The sequence below is a fragment of the Eulemur rufifrons genome, chromosome 29 (genome assembly GCF_041146395.1).
Source record: "Eulemur rufifrons isolate Redbay chromosome 29, OSU_ERuf_1, whole genome shotgun sequence".
In the NCBI taxonomy this organism is placed as follows: Eukaryota; Metazoa; Chordata; class Mammalia; order Primates; family Lemuridae; genus Eulemur; species Eulemur rufifrons.
The window spans coordinates 17,685,213-17,705,471 of record NC_091011.1 but is presented as its reverse complement, the minus strand read 5'-3'; the positions used below and the strand labels follow the sequence as shown (position 1 = coordinate 17,705,471).

The 20,259-nt window shown below is 41.8% G+C and overlaps 1 protein-coding gene across 4 annotated transcripts in view; it reads right to left on the bottom strand.

Moving 5' to 3' along the window:
* The window catches only part of ELMO1 (engulfment and cell motility 1), a 401,547-nt gene that overhangs the window by 296,204 nt on the left and 85,084 nt on the right, over nt 1–20,259 (bottom strand). For 2 of the 4 annotated variants that reach the window (XM_069461514.1, XM_069461515.1), the window contains exons 7-11: nt 19,933–20,032; nt 12,215–12,366; nt 10,016–10,094; nt 4,313–4,363; nt 1,079–1,201 (exon numbers count right to left, since the gene is read on the bottom strand). In XM_069461514.1, coding sequence (XP_069317615.1) covers nt 1,079–1,201; nt 4,313–4,363; nt 10,016–10,094; nt 12,215–12,366; nt 19,933–20,032 — 505 coding nt within the window. Of the gene's footprint in view, nt 1–1,078; nt 1,202–4,312; nt 4,364–5,440; nt 5,486–10,011; nt 10,095–12,214; nt 12,367–19,932; nt 20,033–20,259 lie in introns of all 4 variants that reach the window. The other 2 variants (XM_069461513.1, XM_069461517.1) reach the window with 2 other exon arrangements.

Sequence of the window (20,259 nt, the reverse complement as noted above, 5' to 3'; positions counted from 1 at the left end):
AGTTGGTGTTTAATGGGTGCAGAATTTCAGTTTTGCAAGACGAAAAGAGCTCTGGACACGGATGATGGTGACAGTTTCACAACAATGTCAATGTACTTAATGCCACCACTGAACTGTACACTTAAAAATGGTTAAAACAGTAAATGTTATGTATATTTTGTCACAATAAAAACCATAATAAATAAAAGGAAGGGTTTCCAAACAAGCAGGGTCTTTCCCTACTAAGAGGCATTGCTCTCCGTCACTAGAAGTGGTAAGATGACAGGCTCATCTCTCTGGGATGACTACGCTTGGCCTTGCCAAAAACACGGGGCCATGCACTGGCCTCGCAAAGCCTCTTCATCACTCTGAATCGCATGGCCTCGCACCATGAATGAAGTTCTGCGGCAGCTCCACACTGCACATACGCAGTTCACATCTGCAACAGATCAGGCCCTCACGTGCCAATAATGAGTGTTTTCCTTTCCAAAGCTGCAGCCCTGTTTAGGTTGAAAATGTGCTACGGCAGGGCTCCCAGCTGTTTCCTCTCCCTCTGCCCTCACACAGCAAAGTTCTCCAAAAGCCTTTCGAATAGAGACATAACCTTTCGTGCACAACACCCATGGGACCTAGCAGAGAGTTACAGCAGATAGCCAACTGATAAAAATACCAGCCCAGAAATTAGGTTTAACCTGGGGCCCCACTCTTGGCAATGATCACTGGAAATTGGAAATTACTTCCTCAACCTGCAGAGTCCATGGCACACAGAGCTACCAAGTGGCCCTAATGGAGAACGACTGCAAAGCCATTACCACTGAAGGTACTGGGACTAAGCCAAGGTCTGTGGCCATGTGACGAAAAGCTTTTTTTATTCAGTAAAGGAAGAATGTGCATGTGTTTGGGGCCTGTTGGAAGAATCCATTTATTTTATTTTCTGATTCTAGATTCACCTGAATATTAAAGTCATGCACCCAAGTTCTGAGATGATAATAAAGCAACAGTATCTAAAAACTCCTGGTTTCAGGGTAGCTCAAGAAAAGACTTTTAATGACACTTTCTCTCCCTCATGTGCTTTGATCACTACATGGGGAGTGCTCACCTGGTCCTGGGGGTCCATCTTGGTCATCATCCTGTCTTCCAGCAGGTTAAAGGTGAGCACTTGCAGGACATACAGCTGGTGTGCCATCTCATTGTTGATGGCCCTCTGGGCTCGGATGACGTGCTAGGAAGATGGTTCACAAGTGAAATTTTAAAAAGAAATAAAAGCAAACAACTACAGTTACCCCTGAAGTAGAACCTCAGCAGTCTTCATTTGGAGGCACAGGGGATGGAGACCAGTAGACTCACTCCTCTGAGGAAAGGTGAGGGCACAGGTGACCTTGGAGCTTCCCTTTACATTCCAGGACCCAGTAGGCTTCCTAATCTTTAGGCCAGAACCCAGGAGAAGACCTCCTGTGTGCAGGAGGGAGTAGGAAGGGGAAAGCACTACAACGGGACTGGTGACTGCAGCCAAATAAATCAAGAGAAGGTGTGCCTGCATGAGGGTGTCTGCAAGACAGCTGTGGATTTCTACAACAGAAGCATTCCTTGCATGCCGTGGAGAACCAGTGGTTCATACCTTGATGAAGGGTAAGCAACCTTGCCATCATCTTACCCTAGGACTGTCTCTGATAGGCAAGCCCACTTCTAAATGGGGAAAAGTTTTAGAAGCAACACACAAAAATAAAATCCCCATCAAATCTGTAGTTAATTCACTGTGGGAGCTACACAAGTACCTCCACCATCACAATGCAATGAGCAAATGCTTGTGCATTACTTGACTCACCTGTTAACAAATAAATGAAAAAGAAAATGGCCCTTCCCCATAGAAACAGAACTGAAAACATCATATAAAAGGAGATGCAGGAAGACTGGATACATGGGCCTTTGCCCTCCACCCAGAGCTGGGTTTTGGACAGAAATGGACAGCTGCCACTAATTCAACACTCGGGCCAAACACACAGCCTCTTCTGCGGAGATGCTGGTTGTACTTTTAAATGCCAAACAACCAGTCAATGTGGTGAAACAACCCTTCGAATCAGTTATTTCGAATGTGCCAGACTGGGCCATGTCTTGCTATCTGAAAGACCATTTCTCCTTGCACTCTGTTGTTGCTCTGGGGTAGATTGCTACAAACTGACTTCTAAGTGATGGTTCAGTGAACGTCAGAGCTGCCCAGTATGGAAAAAGATTACCTGACAGCCAGGACTGGAGGAAGTCTAGGTCCCTAGGGTGCCACCTGGGTGCCTCCCAATCTGGCATGGCCCCAGACCCTGGCTGTGAGCAACAACCAATTAAAGGGGGGGGGTGGGCAGGAGAAGCCTGAGGAATAGAAGGAAGAAGATGGGGGAAGGGGAAGAGGATACATAGTCGCTGGACCACAGTTATGGGAGGGGGAGAAGCTAAACAATGGTAAGAGAGGGAATCAAACCGCATAGTCTTCAGTCTTCGGAACAGAATGTTAGCTAGCAGCACACCCTCAGCATCCAAAGAGTATGGCTGTCTATTTTATTAGCAACCTGAAAGTCCCGCACCACAAGTTCCTACCAGAGAGTACCAACCTCCAACTTCCAGCCACCAACATCTCATAAAAGAAGTCCCACTGAAGCCACTGTTCTTTGAGACTATGTGGCTGCAATCATTGATGCCACTTATTTCTCTGGGCATTCTAACCTGGACTGCCACACCATGGTAGTATCAAGACACTGAACTACACTTTAATATTGCAGCTTTTACTTTTATTGAGTGCCCATAAGAAGAATGCCCATATTATGAATCCTTCTGCACCTCTTACAAAACCATTACCGGACCTAGAATCTATTAGAATGCTCTGCCAGGACCCATTTCAGATTTCAATTCCAGGGGGAAAATGTTTGCCATCTCAGAGAACTGGGGAACTTTGTTTTATCGAACAATAAAAATGACACTCATATGTTTCTCATCATTGTTGACAGCCAGGAAATTTTAAATCAAATCTGATCACAAATTGCAGTCATTACCATTGGCCTTGGGTTCTAGAATATTGATGTCCTTTGCCCTCAGAAGGTTTTTAGTTTTTGATGGCTTTCTTGCATTGGAGTGTGGGGGAGGGGGGGAGGTATGTATTAACTATGTCTTTCTGATGTTTTGACATGTGGGACTTTGTGGAGTCTGGAGAGGATGACTGTCCAGCCCTAGCCAATTCTTAGCGATAATAAATGACTCCTTTCATACGCAAACTAACCAGTCCCGAGCCCCAGGATGCACTCCCCGCTATTCATTCCTCTGTGCTAACCAGCCAGGGACAGGTACCAGACAACTAGAGACAGCCCAGAAACCCCAGAGCCCACTGAAATCATTCATACTAGCCAGTTCTAGGCTTGCTTAGCTAGCTTCCCGGGCCTCACCCATCCCTTCCCTCAAAAACCACAATAAAGGCTCCTGCCCAGTTTCCTCCAGCTCCCTCTGCCCACGGAGTGCTCAGCCGCGGCATGACACGTCCTCTCCTTTTCTCTTTGGGGACTGGAAGGAACAAACTTTTCTTTTCAATGGCAGCCATCTCCTGATCTGTTGGCCTCCCCATACATGAATAATAATAAAACCTACATTTTAAAACTGTATGTGTGTTTAATTGTAAGCTTTCTAAACTCCTCTTTGAAATCACCACAAACAAAAATTCCTCCTTTCTTTCATTTCTTTTCTTTTCTTTTTGTTGTAAGAAGGGGAGTCAATCAAACTTGCTTCTTTCAAGTCGCTGGTAAGTCAAGTAGTTGGTAAGGCCTCAAGAAGTCTTGCTATTTGGTTTATTTCTAAATATTCTAAACATTTAGGGCTTCTTTTCCACTAAGGTTTAAGGTCACTTTTGCACTGCAGTGAATGATGGTTCCCACCGGCACCTTTCCTTCCTCCCTCTTGCAAGGGAGCCCCAGAAAATGATGCTCAAACTGTCAGGACTTCCCTGGGTACCTGATGTTTCCAGCTAGTGTTCTCATTAAGACAGCAGAAACTCATATGTGTATGGACTTTAAGCCCTGATTTCTTTCACCTGCCCCATTGGGAGAGATTTCCAACCTCTCCTGGCAAAATGGGTTCCCCTTCCTCTCCCGGAAGTTCCGGAGACTCTACCCTCTAGTCATGAGGCAGTTCCTGTGGGAAAGCCTTATTTATTCCAATTCCAAAAGCACCCTTTTTACTTCTTATGGTTCCTACTGCTTCACCACAGAAGCAAGTCACAGAGTGAACCACAGACTGAAGCCAAAGAAGAGATAAATAAATGCGCCAGGCACCCCCTCCCCACCAGCACATAGGTACTCACTGTTAAAATGATGGAACGCAGTTGCTTCTGAGCCAAAATATTCGCCATCTCCTGTTGAAGAAACACACACCCACACAAAGGCTTAGGTTAGAAGGACACATTTCAACATGGCTGAAAATGACTGCATCCTGGGGTGTCTTCCTAACTGTATATCAGCAGTATTTCTTAAGAAACAATGAATTCCAACAGGCAGTAGTATTCAAATTGTTTTTTGCATATTCCATTTAGATTATAAAAGCCATGTCCAAAAGCAAAGGAAAGAAATCTGGCACCTGAAAACTTCTTCTTTTTTTTTTTTTTTTTTTGTTGTTGTTGTTTTAAGGAATTTCCTTCCTCTGGAAAAGGGTGAGTGCTGAATAAAAATCAAGCAGTCCAAATGAAAGCAATGGTTCTCCATTAGAAAGACTCATCATCTTTTATTAGACTATGTATGAGCAGAAAGCTTTTACTAGGCAACACCGGCCTGGAGCAAGGAGATCCAATACTAGAGAACCATCACTTTAAAGATCTAAGTCTTCTAAAAACCATTTCATCTTAATCTCTGCAAAACCAAAGAGTGAACAGTACATACCCCAGGACTTGAAAAAAGGCTACGCAAGTGAACTGAGTGGAGTTTCACCAAAGAGCATCTCTCTGGGCAGATGCAAAGCATGAGAGTCCACACTTAGCTTAGCTCTGCTGGGCCTCATTTCTGCAAACTGTGCTTTGGCCTCTTCCTGACTGGCATAGAGGATTGGCGGTAATTTTATTAAAGGAAATGGTTCACAGACTTCCTTTCTAAATATTGACAAGTAGTCAATTTTATTGAAAATTAAATGGCCAAGCACAGTCTTGGTGCCTATATTCAAAAGTAAAAATACTGCTCATATTCAGGAAGACACTTAAATATTGCTTTTCGGTTGGGGGAGTAATTTTTGGTGTTCCTACTCTTACTGAGTAGAGAAGAAACTAAGCTACAGTTAAAAAACACAGCCATAAATTCTACCCAGGTTAAAATAAACTTGCAGAAAGCAAAGAGAGCCAAGAACATGGGAGAGGCGCTGTGAGGGGCACACAAGCAGGGTGGACGGGAGAGGCACGGGACAGCAGGGCCCACTGTGTGCTGACAAGGGGATGAGGGTGACTTACAGTCAGAGGACAATCAAGGATGTCAACATTGCTCTCTACATCAACCTAACAGCGTCACCGCCACCACAGAAAGGAAAGCAAGCAGGAGAGAAGAAGGGATGGAAATTCAGAGGACTCTGTTAGAGGCTGGCAGCTTTATTCCCACACCCTGCTGAGCCACTGCATTGAAAAGTGCACAAATACTGTCAGGCAATTCAGAACTGCTATGGCCACTAAGGTCGAAATCCAATACTGGGTCCTCTTCCACGCTCTTGAAAACAACCAAGTAGAGGCAAGGACACAGTCAGAAACGAGTTAAATGGTGACCCGGAAGGAAACTTTCCCTTCCACGATGCGTGCAGAAAGCAGTGCTTTCTTCCTGATCTAAACAGAAAGGCCCACTGCTTGTTTTTTTTTGTTTGTTTGTTTGTTTTTTTCTTGAATCAGATGACAATTAAAAGGCCCAAGGGATCCTACAGTTTGCTTAATTTCTTTTTCTTTTATAAAATGAAATGACTGCCCAATAGACACACAAACAAGAAAAAGAAAAAACTATTGTTCCCTGCCTATTTTAGCCTATCAATTTCTAAGATTTTAAAGTAAGCTAGAAGAGACAATATATTCCCAACTTCTACTATTCCAATTATTCTAACTATCTGTTTACAATATTTATCTTTTGCATAAGGCTACGGGCACCTCGAGGGCACAGAGACTGTCTTATTCTTTGTATTCCAAGCCCAGAGCACGATATCTGGCACAGAGCAGACAAGAAATGTTTGATAAAAGAACAAATAAATATTTTACACTACCCTCCTAAGAAACAGGAGCTCAGTCAGAAAGAAAATGGAAATATCCTTGTCTACATCATGGGTCGTTTTTTTTTTTTTTTTTTTCTTTTTTTTGTCTAATGTTAGAGAATTGTTGAGTAAATGTGAGAATCCATGGGGAATATTTTATAGCATCAAAATGACATAAAAGCAGAGATAAATACAAATATGGGCATAGATATATTGACATAGAAAGATTCCTACAAAATATTGTTTAGTTTTAAAAGTGATTTCTTTAAAAAAAAACAGTGCATGTAGTATGCTCACATTTGGTGAAAAAATGATATATGTAGGAGAATATTTGCATAGAACCAAGTGGGACATAGCACCATGTAAGTCACAAGAGTTGTGAGTAATTGCAGTGGTTCTTTGGGAACTCAATTACGGGAATCTTTCAAACTTCTTCCTTTTGAATCTTTATTTTTTAATTTTCTACCAAATCTTTTAACTAATAAGTTTCTTTTAAATAACGCTTATCACAACCATAGGTACTTGTAGAGCAATTTGGAAGGGATCTCCCCAGTATATTTGCCACTAAAATAGCAAACTGACAATAGCAAGTACTTGCAAGGAAAAGGATCCATTTGCCCACCTCACAGCAACACCCTCCTCCACAAAACTAATGCACCCCTTCCCCCAGTTTGTGCAGGGGAAGAGAGAATCTCCTACATCCCTATATCCCAGGGACATGGAGAGGCAAGGCCTTCACCTCTGAGGGAACAGGGAGGCATCCCCAGAGGAGAGACTTCTACTCCGGGCCCTAGCAAGGGGCTGTCTCAGTAACGCCTACTCCATGGATGCAAAAGGAAAAAATCACTCAGGTCCATCTGACTGTGGTGGTACTTTTCTGTAGTAAAGGCAGAAATAAGCTCTAGGTGTTCAAAAGCATCCCAAATTAAGCTTACACATTTTGAACAATAAAGAAACTCAGATAATGAAGTCCTATGAATGTGTTTGTCCCCACATCACAGAGAGAAGCTGAAATAAATAAAAGTATTTGACTGAAGTGGAATTTATCCAATGTCCTAAGGCTTTAAACAAACAAAACAAAAAAGGTGCTCCTACAAATTCAATAATAAATGCTCAGATTATATTTTAATCTCATTAGAGTGAGAAAATGGGTTTGGTGGTGTCCTATGGGCTTCACAGAGTTGTTTACTTGGCCAATACAAGAGAATTCTGTGGGTGACACCTCCTTGATCAGCGTTCGCTGGGATGCTTTGCAGGTGAAAGCAGGGACAGGGTGGGATTCTAACTCTGATTCCAACCACCTCAGCGACCTGGTCAAGTTCTTTACCCCCTGTGAGTCAGTTTCCTCATTTGTAAAATAGAAATGCTATGGCTTTCTCTTAATAAGAGAATAAAATGAAATAATGAGCTATAAAACATATGGCAGACTTAATAATGCTATCATTAATGGCAGACTTTAGGAAATTTTACTATTTGCCAAAAAATTCATAACTTTTTATTTTTCAGAACATATACTGATAAAAATGCCAATGTCAAATTTACCCCAACTAAAATTTTAATTTGCTTATAATATGAAATCCAAACTAAGTTGCATACACTCAGTTATTAATATAATCCATATTAACGCAAGTGATGTCAACAATTAGCTTCATCTGCTTTATGGGCCTCCACTGACTTTCAGAAAATAGTATCAAACAAACTATTCTTCATTATGAACTTGAAATCATTTTTAGAGCTAATGCTCTTGTAACTCACTGAAAATTTTTCTTAAAAATTTAAAAATTATCATACTCTTTATTTTGACAAACAGTCTTAAATTCAACAGTTTGTAAGTCCTGATTAATTTTCCATGGGCAAGTAAACACCTTGTGGCTGTGATATTTGTATCTCAAAGATTTTATTAATCATATAATACTTCATAAATTTCTTCTGGATTATACATACTCTTCCTAAATTGGATTATTTTTAAGTGGTTTAAGATTATTAGACTACCCTTTGTGGTGGTTTGTTACAGCAGTATATGGCCAAACGGTTCATGCCAGTCTCATATTGCATAATTTTCGAAAAAAGAAAGATTTGATTCACAGAATCTCACCCTAATCTTATACTGGTATTACATTATACTTCTATTGTTATCAATGTCCTGGAGTCAGTACAGATTGACACCTGATTCTCTATTTGTTCATGATCATGAGAGTCGAATCCAACAAATGAATAGTAATGTGGTATAAAGCAACATGTAAAGTGTATGCATCTTACTAGTGTCTGGACCCAGAGATCCAAGTGGAACCACAGCCTTTGGGGTGGCCATGAACTTTCATTTCCTCTAATCCAAGGAAATCGATTTTTCTTTCACCGACGGGGAAAGGAAATTTCCAAGAGTGAGACCAGAATTCAGCCTTCCTTAGTCTAACTCTACACTTAGCTACCGTGTGGTTTGGCCAAAACTCCATGGTCTGGCCGGTAGAAGGATCAAGCTCCTCCAATGTCCACATCAAGCTTCGGGACGTCCACAGTGAGAGCTGCAGGCAAATTCCTGGGCTGCTTGGGAGTTATCATGAGCTCAGTATTTAGATAAAAATATCAAAGGCATAGCCCTATCCATGATCCCACCTCAGATCTGCAAAGCTACCCTTAAAACTCCAGCCTGAGTAAGAGTACCCCTGCCACAGGCTCACGGAGGACAGGCACCTCCCCCTAGCTCCAGCCAGCACCAAGTCAAATACACAGCAAACTATAAAGTGACACCATTCCTTGTGCAAACACAGCCCCTGATCCCAGGAATGAACAAGCAATTCTAAATGTAAAACAAACCAGAACCCCTCACATTTAGTCACTGAGGTTTTAAAATCTTTGGTAATGAGCAAATAAAATAAAATAACAAAATTCTCAACACAGTGTTCAGTAGCAAGTTCACTTCCTAAATTCCTCTAAAACAATTCATTGGTAACTGCTGTCGAGCTCCCAGCACACTTTCTAAAGAGCTCATATTTCCAACCAGTTTTTGAAGGCAGTGAATTGGGACCAGGGTAACATATTACATGGCATATTGATAGAGAAAACATGAGCGGATTTTGAGGTGTGAGCTAAATTCCAAGACAAGGCAAAACTCTACTTTTTCCACATCCCTCTGTAATGGTCCTTTCCCTAGTTAACAAAAAAAAAACCCACAAAGGATCTACAGACGAAGGAGACTATCAAGGGACAGGTTTCATGTATGTACATTTGAGGGGCTTCCTCCCCTTTTTAAACAGAGGGGAAATGGACTGCTCGCCCCTCCCAGCCACGTCCACACAGGACTGATCTCGCGGAGCACAGAGCCCTCTGACATGACTCCAGTTATCTCAACCAGCAGCAACAGTCTCCATATTTCCCCTCCTGTCCTCTCACCTCCCATCGCCCCCAGCCTGGGCAAAGAGTGACACTTCTTAGGGTCTCAGTTTCTTGATCCAGAAAACGGGGAAACACTTTGCCCACCCTAGTGAGTATTCTATGAAATGAGGAAAAATCCCAGGGGCTTCCAGCTCTGCCTCCCCACGGTGGCCACGTGGGCTTCTACTGCTGGACACTCCTGCAGCAGCCAGGGGCCGACCCATTTCTACCCGCCTCCCCCTGGATTTGGGAAGGATCCCAGACTGCCAGCCACAGGCTGCAGAACACAGCTGCTCTGGAGCACCCGCCTATGGCCAGAGCAACCGAGTGGCCCAAGAAGATCCCTAGATAGGAAGGAAAGGGTGTTCTCTGCACGAAAAGTTCCCAGCCCCGGACACAGTCTTAAGACTAAAGAAATGGAACTTACCTGCCTCCTATCATCAGGCGCCTTCAGGAAAAGTGCATTGATTACTGCAATAGTATAGGTTTGGATTTCTTGATCTGACCTGTAAGGACACAGGACAATACAGAAAGTCAGAAGAAGCTCCCCCTGAGTCAGACCACTATGAGGTTCGTAATCACGCTCACCCCCAGCCAAAAAGAGTTGAGAGAGAAAGACAGGGTCTAGAAAAAGCATTCAGCTCTGGGAATGCATTTCAACCACCACAAAGCTGGAAACACAGCAGGTTTGCAATTACTGTTATTACCGCACAGTACACTACTCAGTGGAGATCACCCAGAAATACAGGCAGCCTTCTCCTCTATTAGGATTAAAAGCATGAGCCCAGGAGATATAGTAGTAGTACTAGTAGCAGGTGTGTGTGGGGGTGGGTCGGTGTAATTTTCTGTTTGATGCATAAAGTATATCAGCGAGTAGTTTTAGATGTCTCCACATTCCTGGGCTGATTTAAAGGAAATTGCTTTGTCTCCATGGCTATGACATTACATATTCTAAAAATCTATTTTCAAATAGAAACTTTTTAATAACAAAAAGAATAGGTATTTATGTTTCTAAATTTGCTTTTCACTGGAAAGAAATCAGAAATGCTGAATGAAGCAAAGATGTAATGTAAGCCACATGGTAAACAATATAAAGGAAGGCTCCAAGGCATAAACAAAGAGTGGCTTACAAGCTACATTTGGGGATAATTTATCAGCCGCTTAGGGAGAGGTGGAGCATAGAACAAAGCCTGTGGCAGGATGGGATTCAAAACCCAGTTGACCACAGGCTGGCTGTGAGGCCCTGGACAAGTTCATGGCATCCCCAAAACACAGTTTCCTCATCTGCAACACGGGCAAGGACACACCTATTTCACGGGATTGCTGTGAAGATAAAATAGATTATCCATGTAAAATCCTTTGCACAGGGCCTGGAGAATAATACACTCTTCGCTTTGGTGAAGTGCTTTGTGAATGAACAAGAGTACTCTCAAGATTCAGAGAAAAAGATATATAATATAAAGTTAATTCATTTCACATTCAGGAAAATGTGAAACTAGTCTTATTTCTACAGAGGTTACACACAAAAATCATCATTTTGGAGAATGTGGTAAGTTTTAGGCCACAATCCACAGCTTCTGTGGCTTAAATTTTAAATTCTGGTCATCTTCCCGCCTCGAAACGTCTAATGTACTTTGGTAGTTTATATCACAAACACAGCAAACATTTCAGAGAACTACTGAATATCCCCACACACTCCCACCCTGCGCCACCAACCCAAATGAGTCCATCAGGTTCGGGCTGAGAAGCTGCAGATGTGACCCGAGAGAGCAAGGGCGGGAGCTGTTGGGAGTCGGGTGCCACCAGCGCCAGCCAATATGCTGGAGGAAAGGCCTGTCGCTGAGGGCTCCGAGAAAGCCACGGTTTCTCTCCTTCCCAAGGCTTCGGTCATGTCTGGATTCTATGTGGCACCCCAGTGTCTTTCCAATGGCTCCCTTTCCTGTATATGCCAGCTTACAATGTTTTCCTGCCACCTGCAACCCAAAATACTTTAAAGTGTCACTGTATAAAAGAGTCTGTCCCAGGTTGGTTTCATCAGAGACAACCTTACTGGTTACCTAAAGGAGGCAAGGAGGGGAAACAGCTCCAACTGCAGGCTGCAGGGACAGCTGTCTCACCTCCACCTTATAGTTCAAGCCACTAGGAAAAAATATACATATTATAAAATAGAAAAGAGGAAGGTCATTACAATCTCCTTGAGCCTGCCTAAGGAAAAAGCCTGTCTTTAAAACTTCCTAGTACAAAATGCCTAACATAAAATTTCTAATTAACTATGAAAATACTCATTATATCACAGGAAACATTATCATATATAATTAAGGAAAGACTCTCTTGAAAACCTAAGAGGACAAATTGTCCTGTTTAGTCTTATTAAAAATAAAACTCTACCAATATCTACCAACATTCATCAAAACTGAGAGCTTACTTAGGGTCAGGCACTGGAGAGAGACATGGCCCTCACCTCACCAAGGGGTGGGCCCCGGGGAAGTCACTGTGCCCTTCCACTGTGACACATTGAGATTCTATTTCTGTACATTTAATTGAACGACATCAAACCTTTCCCAGGGCGTTATGTGTCTGTGCTCCTGAAGCTTGTCCCCTCCCCAGAGCAGCCAGGCATGCTTACCCTTGAAGATGTGGAATGAGCTGGCCAATGGTGATCTCTTGTGCCACCTTCTGGTAGAGGTCATGGCTGTTGAGCACCATGGACTCCAAAATGGCCAAGGACCGCTGCAGGATGGAGATGTCCATGGCTGACTTATTCACAAAACTTGCTATCTGAAAATGCAAGCGGGACACAATTGACTGTTCGTGGTAAGGAGAGCAGAGAAGTGGAAAAGGAAATAAATAAAGTAAATTGGGATCTCATTTAAGAAACACCAGACACGGAGGGTTACCTGGAGTCACAGCAAAATAGCAAGAACCCCATCAAGTCAACGACTGTTCATGACATCATTACAAAGCGTGACTTACTTTATTTCTATAATTCCATGATAAATATTTTTTAAAGACAACTGCAAAGAATTATTCTTTCTGGTTTTCCCAGGATTATTCTTCTGAGGTTCAGCTTTCAGGGACGGACGACTTCAACACATACATTGTAAGGATTGCTGTGTCTCTCTGAGACTGTAATTTCAAAATATACTAATAGCCCTTCCTCTTCCATCCCCAGGCTACTCCTTCATCCACACAATCATGGCTTTTATGTGCTTATTTTGTTTCTTGTGTGTTCTTAAGGGACTCACACAAATCACACTTGTCAACACAATTCAACTGGCAATTTTTCAGTCACTGGCCAGTCTCCTTCCTATTCCTAAATAGAAAACCCTTTACCCCCTTCTTCTAACTTCGTATGGTTAAAATAAATTCTTTTCATCTCTCCCAAATTTAGCGAAGAGTAAATCATTTAAGTTAGCAGTGGTAAAAGTTAAAATACAAGGCTAAGCTCTAAAATATATTCCCTAAGGAATTAATCACTAGAGCCCCAAACATAATAAATCGCCATGTAAGAGGGAAACAACATAGGGGTTAGAATAATGGATCACAGCAATGCAAACACATGGGTGCCACAGAGGTTTTATTTTAGAGGCCTCATTAAAAGTTATTACTGTCTGTTGACAACTCACAATAAAAGGCCATTATTATATCAACATAATGACTGCTTCCTTAAAAGCTAAATAACTTGGTTCCATGACAAGTAAACACTTGCTGCTTCCTCCTGTCAACACCAACTTCTCCCTTTCCGCTGTGCCATCGATCCCTCTCCTCGGCGTCCCCTCTCCATCCTTGTACATGATAAAGTGCAAATGTGCCCATGGCAATAATCCCAATGGTCTCTAGTCCACTGGCTCTGGTGAAGGCAGGGTGGGAGGTGCAGATGCCAACGCCCTGCCTGCCTCAGACACATCTGGATTTCAGGTGGTGGGAAATAAATAATGTGAAATATAGAGACACTGTGATTTTACATTCTGAAAAGCTACTATTTTAGAATACAAACTGCAGGAAAAGTATGGGAATTTTAAGATTCTCAAAAAACTGCTTTAGCTCCTCTCATGGCTAATAAACTTGCCGTGTTTACTGTCCCTGGCAAGCCCTTGCCCTAATCCTCACAGTCTGCCCAATCCTCCAAATCCGCAACGCGAGGCCCCCTTCTTCCATTAGGGCCATCTTTCTCTGACAAGAATCCCGTTACCCTCACACTGTGTTCACGGTTGAATACGTAACTGAGGCCGCTTCTAAACAGGATATAAATTCCCTGACTTCCCCACCACCACCGCCCACCGTCTTTCGTGGTCTCAGCATAATTCCTGGCAGTGGTAGTAGGAAACGAAAGAACTCATAAAGAAGTTCATTGACAACACTTGGGGCTTTCTCTCCACTAACGTCCTCCTCTCTCCAGGCTCCCCGGCTTCTCTTCATTTATTCAACCTGAGCGTCCCCGAGGCTCCACACAGTCTTCCCTCTGAGAACCTGCTGCTGATGTTGTCCATCTCCCTCCACCCCCATCTCCATCCTCTTTTTTCATTCAGTCGGCATTTACTCATTCATTAATTGATCCGTTCGAGTCTAATCGTATGTACTGCTCCTGTGCGATAAAACAGGCTCGCTCCGTCCCCTGGATCTGGAAGGACAAAGACGAGCAACACCCACACACTTTTTAACTTAAAGAACCTTATAGTGTAGCGGAGAGAGATGGAAAGCCATTTACTGTGAAGTACATTAAGTGCTTACTCTTGGCACCCAAAAAGATACCTCCATTTGGATATTCCAACAAAGCCTAAATTTAAATGGGGTGAAAAATCAGTCTCATTGTCTTCTTACTCCTTCCTTCCTGATTATAACCCTTTTCCAAGTATCCATAAACATTAGTGACTAATAGTCCCAGCTCCTTATCTTCCGTCCCTGTGAACACATTTGAGATGTCTCCCCTTTGATACACAGTGCATACACCCAACACTAGCCCACTGGTCCAACTCGCTGTTGAATTACTATTACTAATAAAACTAAACTAATAAAACACCATCTTCTTCAGTTCCTTCTGTGTTCAAGTTTTCCACTGAGTAGAAATTTACCCATTACTTCCATAAATATCCTTTTGACAATATTTCCTTTCTCGAAATATTCAATCAGAACTCTCCATGTTTTCTAATATGAAGTATACCTTCTTATAATGGTCTTAAAGTTCTCTACAGATCATTAACTCTGCGCTGTGCTCAGTGGGTTTGCTCAGTGGTGGTAAAATAATATGTGGTCTTTGCTTTCATTCAGGTACATTTATATTCATATACATCGTCCATTTCCATTTTTCATTTCTATATATTTCTCTCCCATGAAACGAATCCCTTATATTCATGAAGGTATTCTCTAAAATTTATTTTTTCTATTAATTCCCCTTTTACTTGATGTATAGATCCAATTATTTCAGCAACCCTGAAGCATGTTCCATAATGAGCATTTTGTGTAACACACCTAGCTAAGTACCTGCCTGACAGAGAGTGTCCTCAATTCATTAGTGTCCTAGGTACAACTCTGTATTAGATACTATTAAACAGTCGTTTTTTCAAACTAACTCCTTTCTTTTGCCTTATCTGTCAGTGGTTTTAACTAGACATTTAAATGATCTAATACTTTCACTTAATGAGTATCAATAACCACAGCATTGGGATTAATTCAAGTGAATGTAATAATTATCTTCTTCAAAAGAACTCAAGATGAACTCATCATTAGTGAATGAAAAAATGTTATTCTCTATGTTCAGTTTGAAAACTACAGATCTTAGTATAGCTATAGAAGGCTAGAGATTGCCTGGTTAGATTTTAATTTCCTTTATCCCTCAAAAGATTAATAATGATTTCCTTTGCCTTTCAATTTCCCCTGGCTCCATTACTCTACTTTTGGCTGACACAGGTGAGCCAGCCTAAGCCTGCCTGTATCACAAGGAGGAAGAGGTAAGAGGAGTTAGCAATATTTACATAAATATAATATACATAATATACACACATACACACAAATAGACATACACAAATATACGTTATCTCCTTATGCTGCTCATTCATCTAAAAATGTTACCTAAATAAAACAGACGGATATATAAGTAACTTTTAAGAAGAATGGGGCATTGCGGTGCGTGAATTAATGACCCAGTAAACACTTGTTAGAATCACTGAGAATGAGATGTTAAAATTCTCCTATTTTATTGAAACCTAAAGGAACCACAGAAAGCATGAAGCTCTACTCCCATATTTTAAATTATCTGAGTAGGAGCCCATAAATCTCTCAAGTTTTTAAGAGGCAAAAAATTCCTGAGTCTCTAAACCAAAGTGGCAGGATGTTTGTCCAGGCACTGAAAACATCTGCGGGGTGAGCCAGGTTCTCCTGCACAGCTAAGGTTTCAAGAGCGTTTATAAGAAACTTTCCTTGCGAGAGAAGGCACTGATGTTATACTTGGCTAGGGGAAAACCAACTCATAACACAGAAAGTTCTATTTTTTTTTTCCCCTTTCTTTCTTCTCCATGTTTTCCTACCCTCTCCCTGAGTAGCCAAGTCTTTAAAAAGCAATGACATTATATATTGGCATCAAGGGATTCCAAGTTTCAGAGTGTTTATGAAACGACGGTATTTGTTGCAGCCAAAATTTGTAAACTAGAATCTAGATCCACATATAACAAAACAGATAAAGCAATAGAGGAGCTAGAGGCTGGCAGGGAAAAAATATTTCTCCAAAGTGGTATGAATTTGGCATTAATAGGAAGCCAACTCTAGACCACAGAGATAGGCATCTTTTGTCAACCCATTTCCTAGTTGATTTTTGTCGAGATAAAGCTCCATTTAAAAGACAGTTGCCTGTATACAATTCCTGGGTTGTCAAACTGCTGAATTTGGTCCAGCTAATGAATAAAAAAGTTAACCATACAAAAAATTAAGTAATTTTTTGATGACTATTTTTTAAATTCATAGAAGGGATCTCTAAGTAGCAATGTAATGAAAATATAATAACCGGGAAGGAGTGCATGGAAAAAATAAAATGTGTTGCTTTTAAAAAATATGTAATTTTTTAAATGCTTATCTTTGTTACTATAGATTTAATAAGATTCTTGATTTAATTTCAGTCAGTCAATGAAACCCATTTTCTTAAGCAGTTAAAAAATTAAATTACTGTCAATTCTCTTGGATCACTACTAACATCATTTAAAGAAACACAGCTTTGTAATTCCTTTCTACTCATAACTGAAATTTTACTTAAAATATACATAAATACAGTACCACTGTATTCCTTCTCTTCTTCAAGTTCTATGTTTTTTGTTGTTGCTGTTAATGCTTCTTAAGCAAATTTCATTCATTCATTTCACAGAAATGTATTAAGACCTTACTCCGTGCCAGGCCCTGATGATAAAGTCACGAAGAAAGCCGTGTTTCTGCCCTCTTGGGCTAATGGTCTATTGGGAGAGACAGTCAAGTGAACAAAAAATTCACAGAAATGTGGTAAGTGCTGAAACAGGGGCACACAGGAGACCCAGGGGAACAGAGAGCAGGAGAAATCCCTTAACTCCACCTGTAAGGTCAGGGAGGGATGAGCAAGGGGCAAGGCTGGTTAAACCAGGCTCCCGGAACCACCCTCTGCACTTGGAAATCACAGGTGCATGATCACTGGGAAAAGAGCCCTGAACCATGCGACCAAGGACGCCCCACTCACTACGTGACCTCACTCAACCTCTACGAGCCACTGCATCCCGCCTCCCGACCAGAAATAACAAGACTGTCTGTTCTGTTCTGGAAAGGATTGCTGTGGGGAATCAAAAGAGCTAATGTCAGTGAAAGGACAACATAATTTCAAGGAATTCACATTCAGCACAACATCGTTGTTACATTCTGCAGCAAAAGAGGCTGTAATAACAGACAAGCAGGGCAATTTGGATGCAGAAAAGAAGGCCTGCTGTCAATTCAGAAAGAGTTAAAATTTTTGTTCAGTATAAAAAATCCACAAACCCCAGTATCTTCAGATTTGGACTTGCTTCTCTCGAACTTATCTTAGGCGGACAGAATACAGCAATTCATTTTCTGCTCTCAAAATCTAACATGTACACTCCCTCCCCCACCAAAGGAAGGTTGTTTATAATGCATTAGAATTTTCTTGGCTTTTTCATCTACAATAGTTTCTTTTTCAGTTTAGCAGTGCATCTCACTAACAAATATAGGCAAAAAGAGGCTTCCTCCTTTTTGTGTGTGTTTTTTACATGGTTCCTTTTAATCATCCCCTTTGGCTTTATGGGCTTACATAGGAAAAAAGGATTCAGGAGTGTGTCAAAAACGCCCTAGGTTTCCAATCAGCTCTTATCTTAAATAAACATGCAACACAGTGCAGGAGTTCAACTTGTGGGGCCTCTGATCTCAACTCCTCATTCCACAGACTTGGGCTATCTTATGCCCTTCAATTCAAGGCAGCATCTCCTCCAAGATATTGATTAATTCAAAAAGAAAAGCAGTAACTTCACAGTGGGGACACCCAACAGTCACCACCTCAACTAACTAACTGAGGGCAACATCACCATTAAGAAGACAGATCGACATCAAAAACCCCAGTTAGGATGCACTGAGAAGGATGCACCATTACTTCTGCAGTGTCCTTGTCAAAACAGCATAACCTTCCTAAATTTAACCATAAAGTAAACCTAAGTCAAATCCAAACTGAGGAACATTCTATGAAACAACTGACCAGTACCTTTCAAAAGTGTCAAAGACACGAATGACAAGGAAAAACTGAGGGACTGTCAACAGACTGGAGGGCGCTAAAGAGATATGACAACCAAACTCAATGTGGGATCCTAGATCAGATCCATAACCAGAGAAAGACATTAGAAAAACAAGTGCAGGCTGGGCGCGGTGGCTCACGCCTGTAATCCTAGCACTCTGGGAGGCCGAGGCGGGTGGATCGCTCAAGGTCAGGAGTTCGAGACCAGCCTGAGCAAGAGCGAGACCCCGTCTCTACTAAAAATAGAAAGAAATTATATGGACAACTAAAAATATATATATAGAAAAAATTAGCCAGGCATAGTGGCGCATGCCTGTAGTCCCAGCTACTCGGGAGGCTGAGGCAGGAGGATCGCTTGAGCCCAGGAGTTTGAGGTTGCTGTGAGCTAGGCTGACGCCACAGCACTCACTCTAGCCTGGGCAACAAAGTGAGACTCTGTCTCAAAAAAAAAAAAAAAAGAAAAACAAGTGCAATCAAATGAAGGTATTGCACCAATGCTAATTTACCTAGTTTTGATAACTGTATTATCATTATGCAAAATGTTAACATCAAGAGACGCTGGATGAAGGTTACATAGGAAATTTTGTACTATTTTTCCAACGTTTCCTTGTTAGCCATTATTTCCAAATAAAAGGTTTAAAAATGTCAAGTGAATATTACTGGACTTTGCTTTGATTTTCCAGCTTGCACAGATTCACTGAAATTCTCTATTTTAGATAACCCTTCCCAGTAATCTATACTTACAAAATACATTTATGGATTCCAAACATCTCTTTATTCCTAATACAGTAGTGGGGGACAGGGAATGCCAGTAAATTTATAAACCATTTCACAAATATAAAGATAGGAAAAATAAATTAATACATTAATAAATAAGATTCATCTATGACTCAATACTACATTTAAGAGTCTCAGGATCAGGACTATTTATTCTCAGTCAGAAGAATGGAAACAGAAGTTTCCAGACCTGTCTTTATTTCATCCCAATTGCAGGGAATGGTGGGGGCTCTTCTGCTCTCTCCGCCACATCGGGTCCACGTTTGTGAGGTTCCTCCCAAAGGAGGAAGCAGTAGAAGCAGCTGATGCCTGAGACATTCATCATGCCATGACTGCAGCAGGCTCCTCTGCCTAAGACACCTGGGCCCCTGCCACGTCTCCTTCTCACACACCCCTGCTTCAAACCTCTGCGTGGAGGCAGGCAGTGTACCTTGCCTCTCTCCCTTTCCCCAAACACCAGGTTGAGGATGGAAGGTTCAAGAAGCACAGTAAGAACTCCACTCAGGTCTAGAGACCAACAGAGTCATGCACAGGGAATCAGCAGACACTTGTGCAGTTATTAACAATGTGACACACTGATTTCCCAGAGCTATGGGTTCTCATGTGTAGTCCCTTATAATCCCTGTGGGGACAAAATATCATTTTCATATAGAATTTGGGCATCCTGACCCCCACATACATAATATGATCAAAAACCACACCCACCTCTTAACATAAAAGAAACAAAGGACACAATTATAAAATATCCTCAAAGCAGAGAAAACTATCTATGAAAGAACGAAGTAAATTTAAGGCTAGGGAAGCACAATCCGTATTACCTTCTTAATGAACGCCACAGAAAAGGTATCCCAGGACACTATGCCGTGGTCCATCAGCTCAACAAAGGCCGTCAGGGTGAAGGACAGCATGTCTCCAAAGCTGAAAAACAGAAGGAGACACAAGAGTCACGGGCCCCAAAGCTGAGCATGAGGCAAGACACAGAAGCAAGAAAGCTCTGGAAAAGTGAACACAAGCAGGATTTGAAAAGATGCTCGGGATAAGCTGCCGGGCCACAGATGACTTCCTCGAGAACATGAGTGACAGGAAGGGACAGGCAGCATCACCAGGGTCAGTTGGGGCTTCAGCGCCAAGCAGACCTGGGCTCA